General features: G+C 36.0%; 1 protein-coding gene across 1 annotated transcript in view; it reads right to left on the bottom strand.

Annotated features, from left to right (window-relative positions):
• Positions 1–519: 519 nt before the first annotated feature.
• Positions 520–19,055, bottom strand: part of LOC103608563 (plexin domain-containing protein 2-like) — a 50,666-nt gene continuing 32,130 nt past the window's right edge. Inside the window, exon 5 of the mRNA XM_008592985.1 lies at positions 520–995. Coding sequence (XP_008591207.1) covers positions 879–995 — 117 coding nt within the window. The 3' untranslated portion in view covers positions 520–878. The remainder of the gene's footprint in view (positions 996–19,055) is intronic.

Genomic DNA, 19,055 nt, shown 5'->3' with positions numbered 1-19,055 from the left:
GGCAGTAGAATAGAAAGCCTCACTCTTCATATTCTTTCCTTTTGTTTCTATCAGCCAAGAGCAACTGCGGCTTCATGGGACTCCCAGTTGGGAAATACAGGCAACACTTTTTAAAATAAATCAGATGTTTCATTCTGAGGCAGTAGAATAGAAAGCCTCATCTGCCACTCTCTTTTCTACTCCTTAGCTGAAAGTTTGGAAATTCTGTCACAGCGCCTAGAAAGGGCATTCATTTCCAAAGAAGAGGCAGGCGGAATCTGAACCTCCTGCACAGATAAAAGGTTCATCCTGTCACGTAACGAACTTGTTTGTATTGATGGATCTAAACCAGAAAAACAAAATCCTTTCGCCACACAACTGTTTTGAAAAGATAGAAAAATCTCTTATTTTGTGTTTGTTTTCGCTCCTGCATGAGATGTTTTTCTCAGCAATCATGCTCTTTCGAGTGAAAGGGTTCAGGCTTTGGAACACAGTTATCTCTGAGACATCACAGAAGAACATTTGAACAAAAAGTGTAGATCCCTCATGAACTAAAGCTTTATTATTACTATTTTTCTCGATCCCTTTGCAACCCTGAACCTAAGCCAAAAGCACTGTAATCTTGCCATACTTCTGATAAGTCCACAGAAGATGTTCCAAGTGAACTTTAGATGTCATTCCATTAGGGAATTCTATGTTCAGTGTAAATGGTATCTTGTTTAAGTTTTAGTTTTTCTTTTACCCTTCCTGGGCTGAGCTTGTCCAGAAATCTCGACTCCTTCAGGCCTACAGCAGCTTAGGGTTCCTTTGTGTGTGTGTTTGTTTGTCTTAAAAGTATAGGCAAAATTTTAGTCTTAACACCTGTAAACCAGTACTGGTGCTGCTCTGTCCTAGAAATTTTAGCACTGCTCAGATACAATAAAACCTTCTTTCTCTCCAACAGGTTCCACTTCAGCATAGGCAGGATGTCCAGAACCTCTTCGAAACTTCATTGCAGGCCATCTGCTTGGGCGTCTCTAAAAGAAAAAATACAAAAATAATGAGCATCAGGGTGAGATCCTATCACCAGAAAAATATATTTCCCCAAAGGATTGAGAGCTTCTCAAGACATGATTTAACACATTGTGTGTATTTATGTCTGAAAAATGCCCAAATATAGCTAGGCAAAAATGAATAAATGAACTCTAATAGAAAAAACAAGTTTTCCTTAATATATAGCCACAGATACTTTCTCCTCTCTAGAAGTCAATACTTCATATCACTTCATTTTATTCATTCACTCAAAAATGTAAAGCCATAAAATTCTCCACAGTTCCTAGAAGTATGCTTTCAATTATGTGCAATACTTCTAAGCAAGTAAAGCTGAAAGAAGTATCACCTAATACCTTAAGAAATTATTTATTAAGCTAACCATGCCCATATAATACTTTGTGTGCCTGAAAATTAAAGATGTCATACCCTGAAAATGAAATCCAACATCAAAGGATGTGGACAATGTTGAAGTAAATATTTCACAGTAGACACTAGTCCTAATGTACAGGTAATTTGTACTGATAAAAGGAGAGCCTTTCTCCGTCCATCAAACAAAGCTTCTGTGATTTACAAGTAGACGTGCTGAAATGAATTATTAAGTTACAGCAGCAGAAAGCACTAAAATGCATTTCACAGACACAGTGACACTAGAAACTATTACTTCATTTATCAAAGTGCCTGCAATTTCGGGGTAAATAAGACAATAAATATTGAAAGGAGTTTATTCCTATCTAAAGAATTTTAATGCCAAAAGAAGGCCAGATATCAGTGTACATATTCTAGAATTTGGTATCTTTCTAGATTTGACAGTGACATGCCTGTGTCAATGATTAATAGCCGTGCAAGCTTTTCACGTCAGGTAGGAATGAGTATTAGCTCTACATTTTCACGTCAGGTATGAATGAGTATTAGCTCTACGTTCTAGAAAAATAACAATCAAGGCTATTACATTTTGCCTACCAATCATATTATGTGATGGCTCTGTCACATAATGTGGTCACAATGCCTTACATTTATCAGGTGATTAAGTTACATGAGAGAAGGGAAACTGAATTATCCTGGTTTACCAAAGGAAGTTAAAACTAAAAAGAGGGCAACATAGCAAAAAAATGTCTGTGCTGGGATTGGAAACCATCAGTAGAAAAGTACTATTACAACTCATGGTTACTGCTTTCTGGGAGGGAAAGGTGCCCACACTGCAGTTCTTGCTATTATAACCTTCACTCTGGTTTCAGTGACTTTACAAATGGGCTTCTCCAAAACCAAGGCTGCCTTTGTCAAGCAGCACCACCAAGTCTTTGCTCTAAACCTTTACCTTTCCAGGACCCACCTGGCCTGTGGGTCCCTGCTAGCAAGTACGGCCCTATGAAATTACACTAATTTACAAGCTCAGCACATAAAGACATGGCATTAGATGTGACTCTTCATTAACAAGGAGTTGCAGATGACAAGCATGTCGATGATGCTGTGACTGTTATATTTTATTAAGCTCTTAACTGTATTTCATGCTTTGTATTAGGTGATTCACATACATGATCTCATTTAATGTCTACAACTCAATCACTTACATTTTGCATAAACCTGCAAAGCTAGCAAATGGCAGAGCCGAGATGTAAAATGAAATCTATTTTCAAAATTAATTCTTCCCACTACAAATATTACTTCTTAAAATTCAATGGTTTGCGTGTAACTCACCCAACATATGTGAGCATAGTTCTATTTTTATTTCAGTCTTAAAATTATAACATTATCAACAATTTCAGCATTCTGTTAATAAATCAGAATTAATAAATTAATATTCTGTCTTAGGTGAAAATATTGCAAGATTATTGATAATGGTTATCATATATGAGCACTTTTTGAGCTTATCACAGGTGTCCTCGAAATAGAACGCACAAAAATGTTGGTCAGCTTCCTCTGTTAAGACAACACAAACTTATTTTCTGAATTAATTACATATCCTTAAAAATATTTTTTCTTGATTTTCTTTATTATTCATTGTAGAAAAAAAACATAGAAATACCCCAAGAAGATTTAAAATCACTAGTGATCCCACCAATCACACATAATATAGTTAAACTATCAGTGTACATCACTCATAAACATTTCAGTACTAAAGATGAATAAAAGGGAATAGGTATAATCCAGCTACAAAATTGTTCAAGACTCCAATTTTATTCAGGCACAATTGAAAATTTATACTTAGTTCTACAGTTTTTGATTAGGTTAAAAGAAAGGGCATTTTCCATAATAACTTAAAATTCGGAACAAAATTTAATAAATGTCACGCAACTGGGGTTTTAAAAAATTGGAGTTATTTTTTACATTCTTTTACAATTCCTTGACATCCCAAAGTGTAACAACTTTACCAAAATTTTGCTTTTTTTTCAGAATACTTTCACAAAGCATTGGGCAATGTCGTCCCATATCATAAAACAGTTATGTGATCATGAATAAATCACTTGATTCTCTGGGCCTTCGTTTCCTCATCTGTAAAATGATAGCTAATTTGTCCTCTAAAATCCTAGGGTCTTTATACTTGCTTGCCTGAGATAATTGACTTTAAAGTCAAGGAGAAGATCATAATTAAAAAAACAGCAAAAATAAATCCTTCATGTTGTGACTCTTCTGATCATTGCTCCTCCTGCTTCCCTCCATTAACTTTTAGAATTCCTAAATTTAAGAGAAATCTATATAAATTAGTCCTAACTCAAATTGCTTTTCTGTATCAATCTGTAGTTGTTCAGAGATTTCCTTATAAATGAAGATAATGGGGCAATTCTATGACTTTAACAGAATGACTGAATATTTACTGCTTACAGGAAAGTCCTTAATGTTGAAGCTATAATATAAGCCATCTATCCAGTGGACTGGGAAGGGCACGGACGGAGGGATCCAGAAACCTGGGCCTCATATCTGGCCCTACTACAAATGGGCAAGTGGGATCTACCACAATTCCACATTTTAGAGAAGGGATACATTGTACTTCTGTCTCGAGGCTTAGACATTTCCATCTCTGTGTTCTTTATGAAATGGCTAATTCAAATTGTTACAGAAACTGTTAGAGGTCACAGGGTCACTTGCTAACAGAGAAGGATGTATGCTGAAAATTGAAGAATTCAAGCCAGACCCTAATGCTAATTCATTACAGAGATTCAGGATGTAATGCCTTAAAACATTACTGGGTGTACTGCGTGGGTGACTGCTAATTTCTTTTCTGAGAATTATTTATGAGATTAATCATACTCAGAAGAAAATATTCACCGTGACATGTCAGCACTGGGGGAGGCAGTGAAAGCTGGAATTCTCCCTAATTACTCCTTCAGTACTATTAATTGGACAGTCATCCGAGATCAGTCTCAATGGTCCATGGCAAGATAATTAGCCAAAATATCCACAAACAAACCTGTAGGGTACCCTCAGTGAGCACTGTATACAAACTGCAGCTGGAGACCTCTCTTCCAATTCAGAGCAAAACTGACAGTGCCTTTTGTTGCGTTAGATGAGCCTTGGAAGGAAGACATAGGCACATGTGTGCAAAAAAAGGAACTGAGGATGAAACTCAAGGCCCAGATAAAAGACATCCATGATTCATGGCAGCAGTTGATTAGAAATTTCTAGATTTGATGCTTTCCTCAATGAAAAGTGAGGAAGTGGAAAGAAACTGGGATCATTCCTTAATGTAGGATTTGGGCCAAGTCACAGGTTTTCTTTGTTACTCAGTTTCCTCATCTGGAAAATGAAATGAGCTAGATTATTGTTTTCAACTTCTTTTTTTAAGCCACAGACTCCCCCCATCCCCCACATAAAACCTGACCTGGAAGACCAAACAGAATCACGCACCTTTCATTGTGATGGAAGGCTCCCTGCTTGCATGAACTCCTGATTCCCGAGGGGGGATCTATGAACCCTATACTTTCTTGAAGCATGTTTCTGGAAACCATCAAACTAAATCTGCATTTCTCAAACTTGACTGTGCACACACATCACAAGAGATCGTCTTAAAATGCAGATTCTGGGGGAGGCCTGGGACTCTGCATTTCTAATAAGCTCCCAGGTGAGGCCGACCCTGCAGGTCCACATATGCACTTGGAAGAGCAATAGAAATGATTCTCTAAGGTCTCTTCAAAAGGAACATTCTCCAAAAGTGAGTAGAAGAAAAATATCGAACTTTGACCTTCCTTGTGCCTCTGGCAGGTCTCTGTGGGAACTGACACCATGTTCTTGCTACTGGGTCAACCTTTCAATATTTCGCTTTGATAAAGTAGGACTGCTCAGGAGAAGGGAATTCTTTTCTTCTTTATTCTGCTTTTTTCCTTATTTTGTGTTGAATATTTCTTCAGTCTTAAGTTATAAGTATGTTGCCAGATTTAGAAAATAAACGTATATCACAGCAGTAAAATTTGAATTTCACATAAACCAATCATTTTTTTAAAGCTATATTTCATGGGGCATACTTAGAAAAAATGATTCATTTTTATGTGAAATTTAAATTTATCTGGATGTCCTGTATCTTATTTGGCAACTCTACCCCATGTATAGGGAAACTCAATGGCTTTGCGACCTGGCCGGCCATACTCACAATCTAATTAAAATAAACTACTGTTTGTGGCTGTGTCTCTTTGCTTCATGAATTGCAGGTCACTTTTTCCTTAAAAAGAATAATTACTCAAATTGATCTATTTTCTAGTGTGGCCGAAAAGTCCAAGCAATAACTCCTTTTTTTGTTCTTCCTTTTTTTTTGTCTTTTTTCGTGTAAAAGAATAATTACTCAAATTGATCTATTTTCTAGTGTGGCCGAAAAGTCCAAGCAATAACTTCTTTTTTTGTTCTTCCTTTTTTTTTGTCTTTTTTCGTGTCCGGCAACGGGATCCCAACCCTCGGTGTCGCGCCCGCACCTCGCTCAGCCAGTGAGCGGGAACCGGTCTGTATGTGGGATCCGAACCCTCGGCAGGAGCCAGGCCGGTCCAAGCAATAACTCCTGTTTGAAGCAAAGCCTGATGTTCCTTTATACATTTCCTGTTTTGGTTATTCCTCACATGCAGGTTGCCTGACTGTCCTGCAGGTACCACTTTACCAGTCCACAATGACTACTTGACATGTTGCCTTCGTTCTAGAGCTGTCCCAGGGATGATCCTGAAGAATTAGTTTTATAACCATAATTGCTACATGTCCAGGATGAAAATGGTCTTAAAGCACATACAGAATAGCGATCTACTGGGATTAACACAAAATCATATGATTCATATGATTTTCCAAAAGCAAAATGATTCAAAGTACAAAGTAAATGATTCTCTTCCACTGGCTGCTGTATTAAATACAAACTCTTTAACATGGGAAGAAATATCTTTTAATCACACATTCATACACAATGGCCATTATTTTCTTACACTAGTGGTTCTCAGAACTGACTGAACATAAAATCACCTGGGGAGATAAAACAAACAAAAACCAAAATAGACAAACAAAACACCCTGAGATAGAGGCCCACTTCAGCCCTCTGATTCAGAACCTCTAGGTGGGGGCCCAGCAAGTGTATTTTTTGAAAGTTCTTCAGATGAATCAGTGAGCACAGTGAGGGTCGAGAATCAACCACGGTCAAACTGGACTTTTCTCAGTTTCCTGTCTATATCCCATGCTATGGTCTGAATGTTTGTCCCCTCCAAACTCGTGTGAAAGCTTGATCCCCAGTGTGGCAGTGTTGAAAGGTGGGGACATTGTGAAGTGATTGGATCATGAGGGTTATACCCTCACGAACGCTTTAATCCATCTGTGGATTAACTGGTTAAAGGATAAGTAGGTTATCATGGGAGTGATACTCGTGGCTTTATAAGGAGTAGAAGAAGAGCATTAGCGTGTTTTTGCTCAGCACTTATGATGTGATACCCTGCATTGCCACGGGACTCTGTAGAGTCCCCACCAAGAATAAGACCCTCATCAGATGTGCCTCCTGGGCCTTGGACTTTAGCAGCCTCCAAAACTAAGAAGTAAATGTCATTTCTTTACAAATTATCCAGTTTCAGGTATTCTATAATAAGCAACAAAAAACTAACTAATACGATCCATAATTTCCCACTCCGAGCCTTTGCCTATGGTATTCCCTCAACCTGGAATGCCACTTAATTCATCATCTCTACTTAAACAAACACCACCCATTTCATATTATTATTTCCAAGAAAAAATTCCAGTGCTCACCTACAGATTAAAATCACTTCTGATTCTCTTGTGTTGTTTCCAATGTTTCCTGATATTTTACCAATATCTCCTGTCACATTTTAGCACACACTGTGGCTGTTTATGTGGTTGCATACATGTAGTGTGTTTGTATTTATACATACACATATACATATATATAAATGTACGTATCCTGCACTATTTATTTGTCCTTGAGGCCAAGTATCATATGCTGTTCAACTCTAAAATAACTGCAGCAGTGGGGTACTGAAGATATTTGACACCTGGAGTAGATATGTTCTGTAACATCTCCCTCCTCTATAAGACAACATTATTTTCAGAAATAATCATGAAAATAATTAAATAATAATAAGAGGCAGATAAGAAATGCAGACAGTGAAAATCCTCTTGTTTGACCTTCATAAATATCATCATGCCAGTAAAAAGTGTCAAAAATAAAAAAATAAAATAAATATCATCATACAGAAAGGAAAAAGTAGAGCAAATGAAATGTACTTTTTGAAAAAAGAGAAAGAAGACACAAAAAGGAATATTGCCAATGAGTGAACTCTACAAGGTTCAGAGAATGGTTTTCACTTGTAATAATAGAACCAAAGTACTTTAAGTTGTTTCTTCATCTCTACTACCACAATGCTATCATTCTCTAATTTTTAAAAAATTTTATTTTATCAATATACAGTGTAGTTGATTTTCATATCCCTTTACTGATTCCTCCTTCCCCCCCTTTTCTTCCCCATCCCACCCATCAACATCATATCTGTTCGCTTCTATTTTGAATCTACTGTTTTAACACAGATACACAAAGTACCACATGCATTGGAGACACAACTGTGCCTGCAACAAATACAGAGGATTCCAGACCTTTATGAACTGATTCTCTAAATGAAGGCAATACAGCTGAGCTTGCTGTCAGCGGCCAAGTGTGTAACTGGGAGTTCTCTGAATGAACTTCCAAGTAGAAGACAATGTTTAATAAAGGATAAATAACACAATTGTGCTAAATTGAAGCTTACATATTTATTATGTCAGTAAAACTCAACAGTAACTGAATCCACTCTTTAGCACTTAGATCAGCAGAAGTTTTTTTTTTTTTCCAAGGAGGGATATTTTATCGGTAACACAATTTAGAATTTCTGGCACACGGTGATAATAAAAAGCATAATTTAGTCAGTTTTATTATAATTTTACCACTCTTTACAGACAATGCACTCTCTTATTAACTGCACCTGGAACAGTGTTGATCTAGCATGTCCAGCAAAGAGACTCACGAGTGTTTGTGTTGATTGCTCAGATTTTATCCTATAGTTTACAGCATCTAGATTCCTGAGTTACAAGCTATCTTCTTGACTATTTTTTCTTTCTCTTTGGACTTTAGCTCATTATTGGACACTTGGTTGCCCAATGCAAGAATGACGGGTATTAGTGACTATTAGTGTATACTTGTGGGAATGAATGCATTCGGTCAGCCAATAAAATTACTATTTACACATCTCTACGTAAAACACGGCCCTAAACCAAGGCATTTATTGCATGTTTAGGGAAATTATATATTTACATATAAAAGCTTGAACAGGAACTAACCAATAGTACAAGCCCCAAATACACAAGTAAGTGATTTGAGACTCAGTATAAAATCAAGTGTCCACTGAAAACATTTCGATAATAAATGCTATGAGTTTCGAGGAAAAAAGACCTCCATCTGGATTCAAGTCATCAGCGATGGTTTCACAGGCAGAATGGATGTAAGAGCAAAGGACAGAATGAAACTCACCATCATTGCAGCCTTGATTCTACCTGCAAGATTCATTCCAGGTCTTTCAAAAATGTCAGCCACTGGTTTTGTGGAATTGTTTCTGGTCTTCCTCTACTTTATCCCCTTCAGCAACATTATTGACCGTAACATTCCCTATTTCAGGGTTCCTCCTGGATCACGTTAAAAATATTTGCTTCTATTTCTAGCTTATTCTCCCTCACCTCAAAACAGCCACCATATGGCATTGCACTGCCTCTAAATGTTTAGGAGAATGGAGCATTGTCTCTACAATTCACCCAGGGTCCACTTAACTTCCTGCCAGCTTGAATTCCATAGAGGGCCTCTTCAATCAACTTCAATCTCTGTTCTTGCTGTCTCTCTGACAATCAATTCTGAATAAGGTCCCCCCACCCTCATCACAAGTCCTTATCTTTTGTACTTTCCTATTCCAGATCCTAAGCAGTCCCAACTAGTGCAGAAAAAAGTCACATATTCAGGTTAACCCAGCCCCAAAGAATCACACTCTAAATTTCCATTGGGAAGTCAGTGAGTAATCTACTCTTCTCCTGTTGAATCCGTATAATACACCCAAACCCATCTATTTACTTTTTAGCATCCAACCCCATGCTGCCCTCCCACTCTGATACATTAATAGCATCTACCAGATTGCACTGCATGAATAAAATCTTTAGTCTTGATTGGTTTTCCATGATACAAGCTGAGAATAATCTAGTCTTCTTTAGCATTAGCCTTAGTTCATAATGTGTTGATACTGCTTTTGGCAATACCTTGCGTTTCTTGAACCACGCTGCCACAAGTGGTTATTTTCTACTAAAATTGAGTAATAATTTGCTATTAGACAGGCAATTTACTCTAAAGAAAGCTAATTTGCAGTGGATGTGGAAACAAGCCAGCTCACTGTTGCACAGTGACTGGCTTAGAAGACAACATAATGCTGCTCTGGTCATAAAAGTTCTAGTAAAAGTCGGATGTGAGTTAGTGCTGCTCCCTACAACAATAACCTTGGCCGTGTTCCTCAAGAGATTGTTCTCATAAAGTTACTTGTGTCTGGAGCACCAACATGTTTCTAAGCGAAGTCAAAGAAAGCTGGCAAGTTACGCTCTAATCAGCTGTGACCTTAGGAATGGTAAACGGTGAACTATTTTCTACCCTAAAGTAGTTGTGTGCTTTAATCTGCATTTAATCACACAATTTGGAAACAACCCAATAGAATGATTTACGCCATCACATCCAAGAGCAGACACTACTCATTTGAAGATTTAGAGGGACGCCTAGCAGTCAAACTAGGGCAAAAACAGACTGTCGTACATGAGCTGTATTTGTGGTATGTTTTTCATCTGGGTATTTTTAAATGAAATTAAAAGTTTTAGAGAAAGTTTAAAAGGCAGGTAGCAAACTTTTTACCTATACAAGTCTCCACATTGAAAAATGGGTAGCCAGAATGGTGAATCTCTTTAAATTTGAGGAAACTGACTTATTTATTTTGCAATTTTAGACACATAACATCTCTTGTCAAGTCAGTTCAGAGACTGAAATGAAAAGATAATTATGATCCTGAGAAGGGGGAGATAATAGCATTAGTGTAGCAGGAAAATGAAAGTTCAGGAATATGTGATTTAGACGATCAATTGTCGAGGAATTACAGATGAACTTGTGATTATATTCTCATACGATGTTTTAACTGACTAATAGCAGTGTTTAATCATTCCTTACTTAGGGCCTCCGGTGATGTTCACCACTATCTTTATAAAAATTTGTGTAATTTCCACAAAAGCTTTGCAGAGAGTGCAATACATCCATCCTGTGATAAAGAAGTGCTGATAACCATGGTAATGACATTAGGGGGACCAGGTTATAGTTCTGGAAGTATCTCCATTTGCAACTTGTTTTAAAAAAATAAACTAAATTAAATAAAAAATAAAAAAGCAAAATGTCTGAGCTATACCAATTAGAACCTAGAGAAACACCTATTTTTATTATACAGTCAGTCGATATAGTATCCAGGAGTTGATCATATGGCTTATGAATTATTTGGATCGCTTGTTTTTTTTTTTTTTTCCCTTCCTGTAATCATTTGGATAACTCACGAAAGTGGGTAGGGATGGGAAATCAATAAATCCCTCCAACAAATCTTGGTATTCATACAATTTTTGGCTGAAACTGACTATTGTTTAAAATAGTGCTTTTAACACGGATAAAAGCTGCTTGGGACTCAGTAAATTTGTTTTCAGCTCCTGGATGGGTTACACAGAATGGCTGGGTTAACAAGGTTACTAAGTTAAAAGCCAGGATTTACACAAGGTCTGCTCTTAGCCCCTCTCCTCCGAACATCTTTGAGGCTATAGGATGGGTTACACAGAATGGCTGGGTTAACAAGGTTACTAAGTTAAAAGCCAGGATTTACACTAGGTCTGCTCTTAGCCCCTCTCCTCCGAACATCTTTGAGGCTATGTTCCTCTACAAGGATGGGGTGCAGAATGGACCCTACTGTTGCTAATGAGGTACCATCCTGCTCTTCAGGAAATCCAGGATACATTTTAAAATTGACAACCACATGCTATAAATGATAAAATTTGAGATTAGTTTTGACTAAAATTCAGTGTTCTTTACCTATTCTCACACAATAGCAAATTTTCTCCATATTAAACTTGCACTATTCAAGATTCAAGTCCAGTTACAAGCTACTGAACCACAGTTAGATATTTCAAGGTCAACACCAAGGGAAAAAAATAAGAAAAAAAAATCAGATGTGACATAAATTTGGACATAAAACAAGAAAAATATTGAATATACTATTAAGAGAGGATTATCCTTTATTAAAACCCTAGGGCTTTAAGTTGCACTGTGATTTTGAATGATTATGAATTTATGAATAATTTGAACTTTTTTTTAATAAAAGAAAAGTTTTTGCATTTTCACAAAGCAAGTGTCATTTCTCCTTCAAAGTCTATGGCAAAGATAACATTAAGCAAAGCTAGTGCTCAAAAAAAATTTTTTTTAAATAGATGAATGACTTTTTCATCTATTCAAAATTTATCTAATCTATAGTAATTTTTAATTACTTTATTAATTAAAATATAAATATAGTAATTAGCTTAAAGTAGACAATGTAGACATAAAACTAATAATTCTGAACCTATATTCACTTACTCTGCAATGTAAGAATAGTTGTTTCAATTTAAAATTAAAAATTATTTTGTTTAAAGATTGATTATGTTTGTAATGATGAATATACTAATTATCCTGATTTGAGCATCACATATTGTACACAGGTATTGATATTCAACTTTGTACTCCACAAATATGTATAATCAGCTATGTTTCAATAAAAAATTATTTGTTTACATTAAGAAAGTTTGCATTGGCTGGTTCCTGCAAAAAAAGAGGGCAAAATAATCTTAATCCATTTGTAAATTAAAAATACATTTGGTTAATCATTTCTAGTAGAATTACAAAAAGCAAGATTACTAACATCCTTCATAATAAAATTCTTTGAGTTTGTGTTTAGATTCTTCATTTTTGGTCTCGAAATTCAAATTTTAAATTTTAATTTTATGGACTGGCTGGTTAAAGAATGGTGCTGATAACACCAGGGTCCAGGGTTCAATCTCCATACTGGCCAGCTGCCAAACAAAACAAAACAAAACAAAATCCCAAAAACTTTAATTTGAATTTTCTTACAATCACAAATAATTCTAACATTATCTATAAACCAAAGCATGTCATAATAATCAACTTACTTACTTTAGTTGCTATGTATTTCTGACAGAAACAAATTACACTATGTGGAATCGGTGGAAAAAATAATCTTATAATTGAATACACTTATTATGATTGTGGAGCAATAATCATTGCTAAAATGAAAGTTTCTATTATGTGTCTCCATAAATAGAAAGGCTTAACTATTTATTTAATTAAATCAATTAATTATTTTATTTTATTTTATTTTTTAATTTAATTTAATTTTATCAATATATAATATGGTTGATTTTTGTGGCCCATTACTGAATCCTCCCTCTCCACTCCCCCTCCCCCCTCTCTCCCAACAACCTCATAACTGTTCGCTTGTCTTAACAACTTCAAGGAATTGTGATTGTTGTGTCTTCTTCTCTCCCCCCACCAGTTTATTTGTGTATTTATTTATTTATATTTAGCTCCCACAAATAAGTGAGAACATGTGGTATTTCTCTGTCTGTGACTGACTCATTTCACTTAATATAATTTTCTCTAAGTCCATCTGTGTCATGTGGTATTTCTCTGTCTGTGACTGACTCATTTCACTTAATATAATTTTCTCTAAGTCCATCCGTGTCATTGCAAATGGTAGTATTTCATTCTTTTTTATAGCAGAGAAGTATTCCATTGTGTAGATATACCACATTTTCTGTATCCACTCATCTGATGATGGACAATTGGGTGGGTTCCAACTCCTGGCTACTGTAAATAGTGCTGCAAAGAATATCGGAGTACAGGTATACCTTCCACTTGATGATTTCCATTCCTCTGGGTATATACACAACAGTGGGATAGCTGGGTCATATGGTAGATCTATCTGCAATAGTTTGAGGAACCTCCATACCATTTTCCATAGAGGTTGCACCATTTTGCAGTCCCACCAACAGTGTATGAGAGTTCTTTTTTCTCTGCAACTACAACATCATTTATCATTCACAGTCTTTTGGATATTAGCCATGCTAACTGGAGTGAGATGGTATCTCAGTGTGATTTTGATTTGCATTTTCCGAATGCTGAGTGATGTTGAGTATTTTTTCATGTGTCTGTTGGCATTTCATATATCATCCTTTGAGAAATGCCTATTTAGCCCCTTTGCCCATTTTTTAATTGAGTTACTTGCTTTTTGTTGTAAAGCTGTTTCAGTTCCTTGTATATTCTGGATATTAATTCTTTGTCAGATATATAATTTGCATATATTTTCTCCCACTCTGTTGGTTGTCTTTTAACTCTGTTGTTTGTTTTGTTGTGCAGAAGCTTTTTACTTTGATATAATCCCACTTGTTTATTTTTCCTTTGGTTGCCTGTGCTTTGGGGGTCATATTCATGAAGTCTGTGCCCAGTCCCACTTCCTGGAGTGTTTCCCCTATGTTTTCTTTAAGAAGTTTTATTGTTTTAGGGTGTATATTTAATTGTTTAATCCATTTTCAGTTGATTTTGGTATATGGTGAGAGGTATGGTTCTAGTTTCATTCTCCTACATACGGATATCAAGTTATCCCAGCACTATTTGCTGAAGAGGCAGTCTCTTCCCCAGTGTACAGGCTTGGTGCCTTTGTCAAAGATCAGATGGCTGTAGGTGTCTGGGTTGATTTCTGGATTCTCTGTTCTATTCCATTGATCCGTGTGTCTGTTTCTATGCCAAAATCATGCTGTTTTGGTTATTTTAGCTTTGTAATATTGTTTAAAGTCTGGTAGTGTTATGCCTCCAGCTTAATTTTTTTGGCTCAGAATTAGTTTGGCTATGTGTGGTCGTTTGTTATTCCATATAAATGTTAGGATAGTTATTTCCATTTTAGAGAAAAATGTCATTGGGATTTTGATGGGGATTGCATTGAATTTGTATATCACTTTGGGTAGTATGGACATTTTCACAATGTTGATTCTTCCAATCCAAGAGCATGGGCTATCTTTCTATCTTCTTGTGTCCTCTTTAATTTCTCCCAACAGTGGTTTGTATTTCTCATTATAGAGTATTTTCACATCCTTGGTTAACTCTATTCCTAAGTATTTTATTTTTTTGATGGCTCTTGTAAATGGGCTAGCTTTCTTGATTTCTCTTTCTGCATGTTCATTATTGGAGAATAGAAATGCAACTGATTTTTGTGTGTTGCTCTTGTATCCTGCAACTTTGCTGAAATCATTTATCAACTCCAAGAGTTTTTTTTGTAGAGGCTTTAGGCTGTTTGATATATAGGATCATGTCATCTGCAAACAGGGACACTTTGACTTCATCTTTTCCAATTTGGATGCCCTTTATTTCCTTCTCTTCTCTGAATGCTCTGGCTAGTACTTCCAACACTATGTTGAATAGGAGTGGTGAGAGTGGACATCATTGTCTAGTTCCTGTTCTTAAGGGACTATCACCCATTCTGGATGATATTGGAAGTGGGCTTATCATATATGGCTTTAATTATGTTGAGATACTTTCCATCTATAACTAATTTGTAGAGAGTCTTCATCATGAACGAGTGCTGAATTTTGTCAAATGCTTCTTCAGCGTCTATAGAGATGATCATATGGTCCTTTTGTTTGATTTTGTTGATATGGTGTATCATGTTTATTGATTTGCATATGTTGAACCAACCTTGTATCCCTGGGATGAATCCCACTTGATCGTGGTGTATAATTTTCCATATGTGTTGCTGTATTCTGTTGGCTAGTATTTTACTGAGGATTTTTGCATCCATATTCATCAAGGATATTGGCCTGTAGTTTTCTTTTTTTGTTGTATCTTTATTTGATTTTGGTATCAGGGTGATGTTTGCTTCATTGAATGAGTTTGGGAGAATTGCCTCTGTTTCAATCCTTTGGAATAGTTTGTAGAGAATTGGTGTCAATTCGTCTTTGAATGTTTGGTAGAATTCTGTGGTGAACACATCAGGTCCTGGGCTTTTCTTTGTTGGGAGCCTTCTGATAACAGCTTCAATCTCTTTTATTGTTATTGGTCTGTTCAGATTTTCTACATCTTCTTGGCTCAGTTTTGGTACTTTGTATGTGTACAGAAATTTATTCATTTCCTCCAGATTTTCAAGTTTGTTGGCATATAGTTGTTTACAGTAGTTACTAATGATTTCTTGTATTTCTGAGGTATTAGTTGTAATATCACCTTTTTGATTTCTAGTTTTTGTTATTGGGGTCTTCTCTCTTCGTTTTTTAGTTAGCCATGCTAATGGTTTGTCAATTTTATTTATCTTTTCAAAAAACCAACTTTTTGATTCATTGATCTTTTGTATCGTTTTTCAGGTTTCTATTTCATTAAGTTCTGCTCTGATCTTAATGATTTCTTTCCATCTGCGAACTTTGGGTTTGGATTGTTCTTGTTTTTCTAGTTCTGTAAGGTGAAGTATTAGTTTGTTCACTTGCCATCTTTCCATTCACCTGAAGTAAGCATTTAATGCAATAAATTTCCCCCTTTGTACTGCTTTTGCAGTATCCCACAGGTTTTGACATGATGTAACATTGTTTTTATTAGTTTCAATAAACTTTTTGATTTCCTGTTTAATTTCTTCTTGGACCCATATGTCATTAAGTAGAATGCTGTTTAACTTCCATGTTTGTGTAGTTTCCAGAATTTTATTTATTGATTTCTAATTTTAATCCATTGTGGTCTGAAAAAAAATACACGGGAGAATTCCAATTTTTCTGAGTTTGTTGAGACTTAATTTGTGACCTAACATGTGATCTATCCTGGAGAATGTTCCAGGTGCTGATGAGAAGAATGAATATTCTGAGGTTGTTGGATGGAATGTTCTGTAGATATCTGCCAAGTCCAATTGGTCTAAAGTGTTGTTTAGATCTTCTGTTTCTCTGCTTATTCTTTGCCCAGATGATATGTTCAATATTGGTAGTGGGGTGTTCAGGTCCCCTGCTATTATGGTATTAGTGTCTATCTCATTCTTTAGGTCTAATAGAGTTTCCTTTATAAATCTGGCTGCTCCAACATTGGGTGCATATATATTTATGATTGTTTTGTCTTCTTGATGGATCAATCCTTTTATCATTATGTAGTGGCTCTCATTATCTCTTTTTATGGTTTTTAGTTTAAAGTCTGTTTATCAGATATAAGAATAGCTACTCTGGCTCGTTTTTCATTCCTATTTGCATGGTATATCTTTTTCCATCCTTTCACTCTTAGTCTCCATGTGTCTTTATAGGTGAGGAGAGTCTCTTGAAGGCAGCAAATAGTTGGGTCCAACTGTTTAATCCAGTCAGTCTGTGTTTTTTGAGTGGGGAATTTAATCCTTTTACATTGAGTTGTTATTGAAAAGTGTTGATTTACTCCTAGCATTTTATTGATTTTTGTTTGGATGTTTTAAGTGTCTTTTGTTCCTTTCTTTCTGATTTACTGTTTGTCTTCTGTATTTGTTGGTTTCTTGGGGTGGTAGATAAACTTTTTGTTTCTCTTCACTGTTAGCATTTTTATTTTACTAGCGGGTTTTGATTTTTCTTGAGTTTTTATGGCAGTGGTGATTTTTCAGGTACCAAACCCAGTACTCCCTTGAATGTTGTAGTGAACTCCCGAAGTTTTTGTTTGCCTGAGAAATATACTATTTGCCCTTCATTTCAGAAGGATATCCTTGTAGGGTATTCTTGGCTGGCAATCTCTGTCTTTCAGTATTTTGAATATATCATCCCATTTCTTTCTTGCTTTTAGGGTTTGTGATGAAAAGTCTGATGTTAGTCTGATTTGGGATCCCTGACAGGTGACTTGACACCTCTCTTGCAGCTTTTAAGATTCTTTCTTTGTCTTTGAGTTTTGCCACTTTGACTATAACATATCTTGGAGAAGACCTTTTTGGGTTGAATACATTTGGGGATCTTTAAGCTTCCTGAATCTGAAGATCTGTGTCTTTTCCTATACTTGGGAAGTTTTCTGCCACTATTTTGTTGGATATGTTTTCAATGCAATCTCCTTCCCCTCCCCCCCGCTTCTGGGATACACATGACTTGGATATTTCAGTGCTTAAGGTTGTCTGATATTTCTCTTAGATTTTCTTCGGTGTTTTAAATTCTTTTTTCTTTTTCTTTTTGTCTGCCTGTGTTATTTCAAACAGCCCATCTTCAAGGACAGAAATTCTCTCTTCTGTTCCTGCAAGCCTGCTAGTTAAACTCTCTGCTGTGTTTTTTATTTGGTTGAATGAATTCTTCAGCTCGGCAAGCTCTGCTACATTCTTCCTCAGGGCATTGATTTCCTTGTACATTTCTTCTTTCAGATCCTGTATACTTTTACTCATTTCATTGTATTGTCTAGCTGAGTTTTCTTGTATCTCATTTAGCTTCCTTAGAATTATCACTTGAAATTCCTTGTCAGTCATTTCAAGAACTTCTTGCTCTCTAGGATCTACAGCTTGAGAGTTATCACCCTTTGGTGATGTACATTCTTGATTTTTCATATTTCTGGTATCTTTCCTTTGGTGTTTAGTCATCGTGGCAAGGGATTTCATGGTCCACTTGTTTGACCCTATTGTCTGGCTATGATCCTGCCAGGACTGCCCCTTTGGTATGGCTGCCTCAGTGCTATGAGTGGAAGGTTTGGGCCTCTCTGGGCCATGGGGACTGGACTGGGCTGGGAGTTCAGCAGTGGTGCCTATCTGTTCCCACACAGGAGCCTTGGGGCACGTGGTTGCCGTGGCTCTCGGGCCTCTCCAGAGGCACCTCTCTGGTTGGCACACCCTCACCTGGGCTGGGGATGGGGTCCCTTAACTATTTATTTTAACAAAGAGCAATTATGAAATTCCCAAGGAAGAAATTACTCAACAGTTGGTACTGTAAGTATAGTAATCTCTTCAAGAAGTAACAGAAGAAAAGGATTAGAATATCTAATACGTATATCATGTACTTAAAATGACATATTTCAGGTTTAAAAATGCCCAAGTGAATTGTAACTTTGCAGGTTTTCATTTATTCATTTGATTCTTTTTTCTATTAAGAGCTTTGCTGCAGAAACTATCATCTATCTATCGATCATCAATCATCTATGCATCTATTTTCATGGCCTTATATATCATTAAAAATAATTAGTTAGGAATGGTAATTAAGAAGAAATTACAGCAAAGAGCTCAGTGAAATATGTTTTATTCAGTATTTTAAATAATTCTTCCCATTGAAGAGAGGAAAATATTTCATTAAATTAGAAACACTATTTTTGTTTTGAGAATTTAAATGAAAATGTGTTACTCAGAAGAGTAAATTAAAGATGACTTCTATAAAAGAAATCTTAATTTGGTGATTACATGTGTGAGGAAATCACCATAAACTTGAACTGATGGCTCAAAAACATTCAGTAATGCACATGAATAAAATTCTAGCATTTTAGAACAGAAAGTGAAAAGAAAATCACA

Source organism: Galeopterus variegatus, unplaced genomic scaffold, assembly GCF_000696425.1.
Source record: "Galeopterus variegatus unplaced genomic scaffold, G_variegatus-3.0.2 Scaffold8565, whole genome shotgun sequence".
Lineage (NCBI taxonomy): Eukaryota > Metazoa > Chordata > Mammalia > Dermoptera > Cynocephalidae > Galeopterus > Galeopterus variegatus.
The sequence above is the reverse complement of the archived record's forward strand: the minus strand, read 5'-3'. Positions and strand labels throughout refer to the sequence as shown.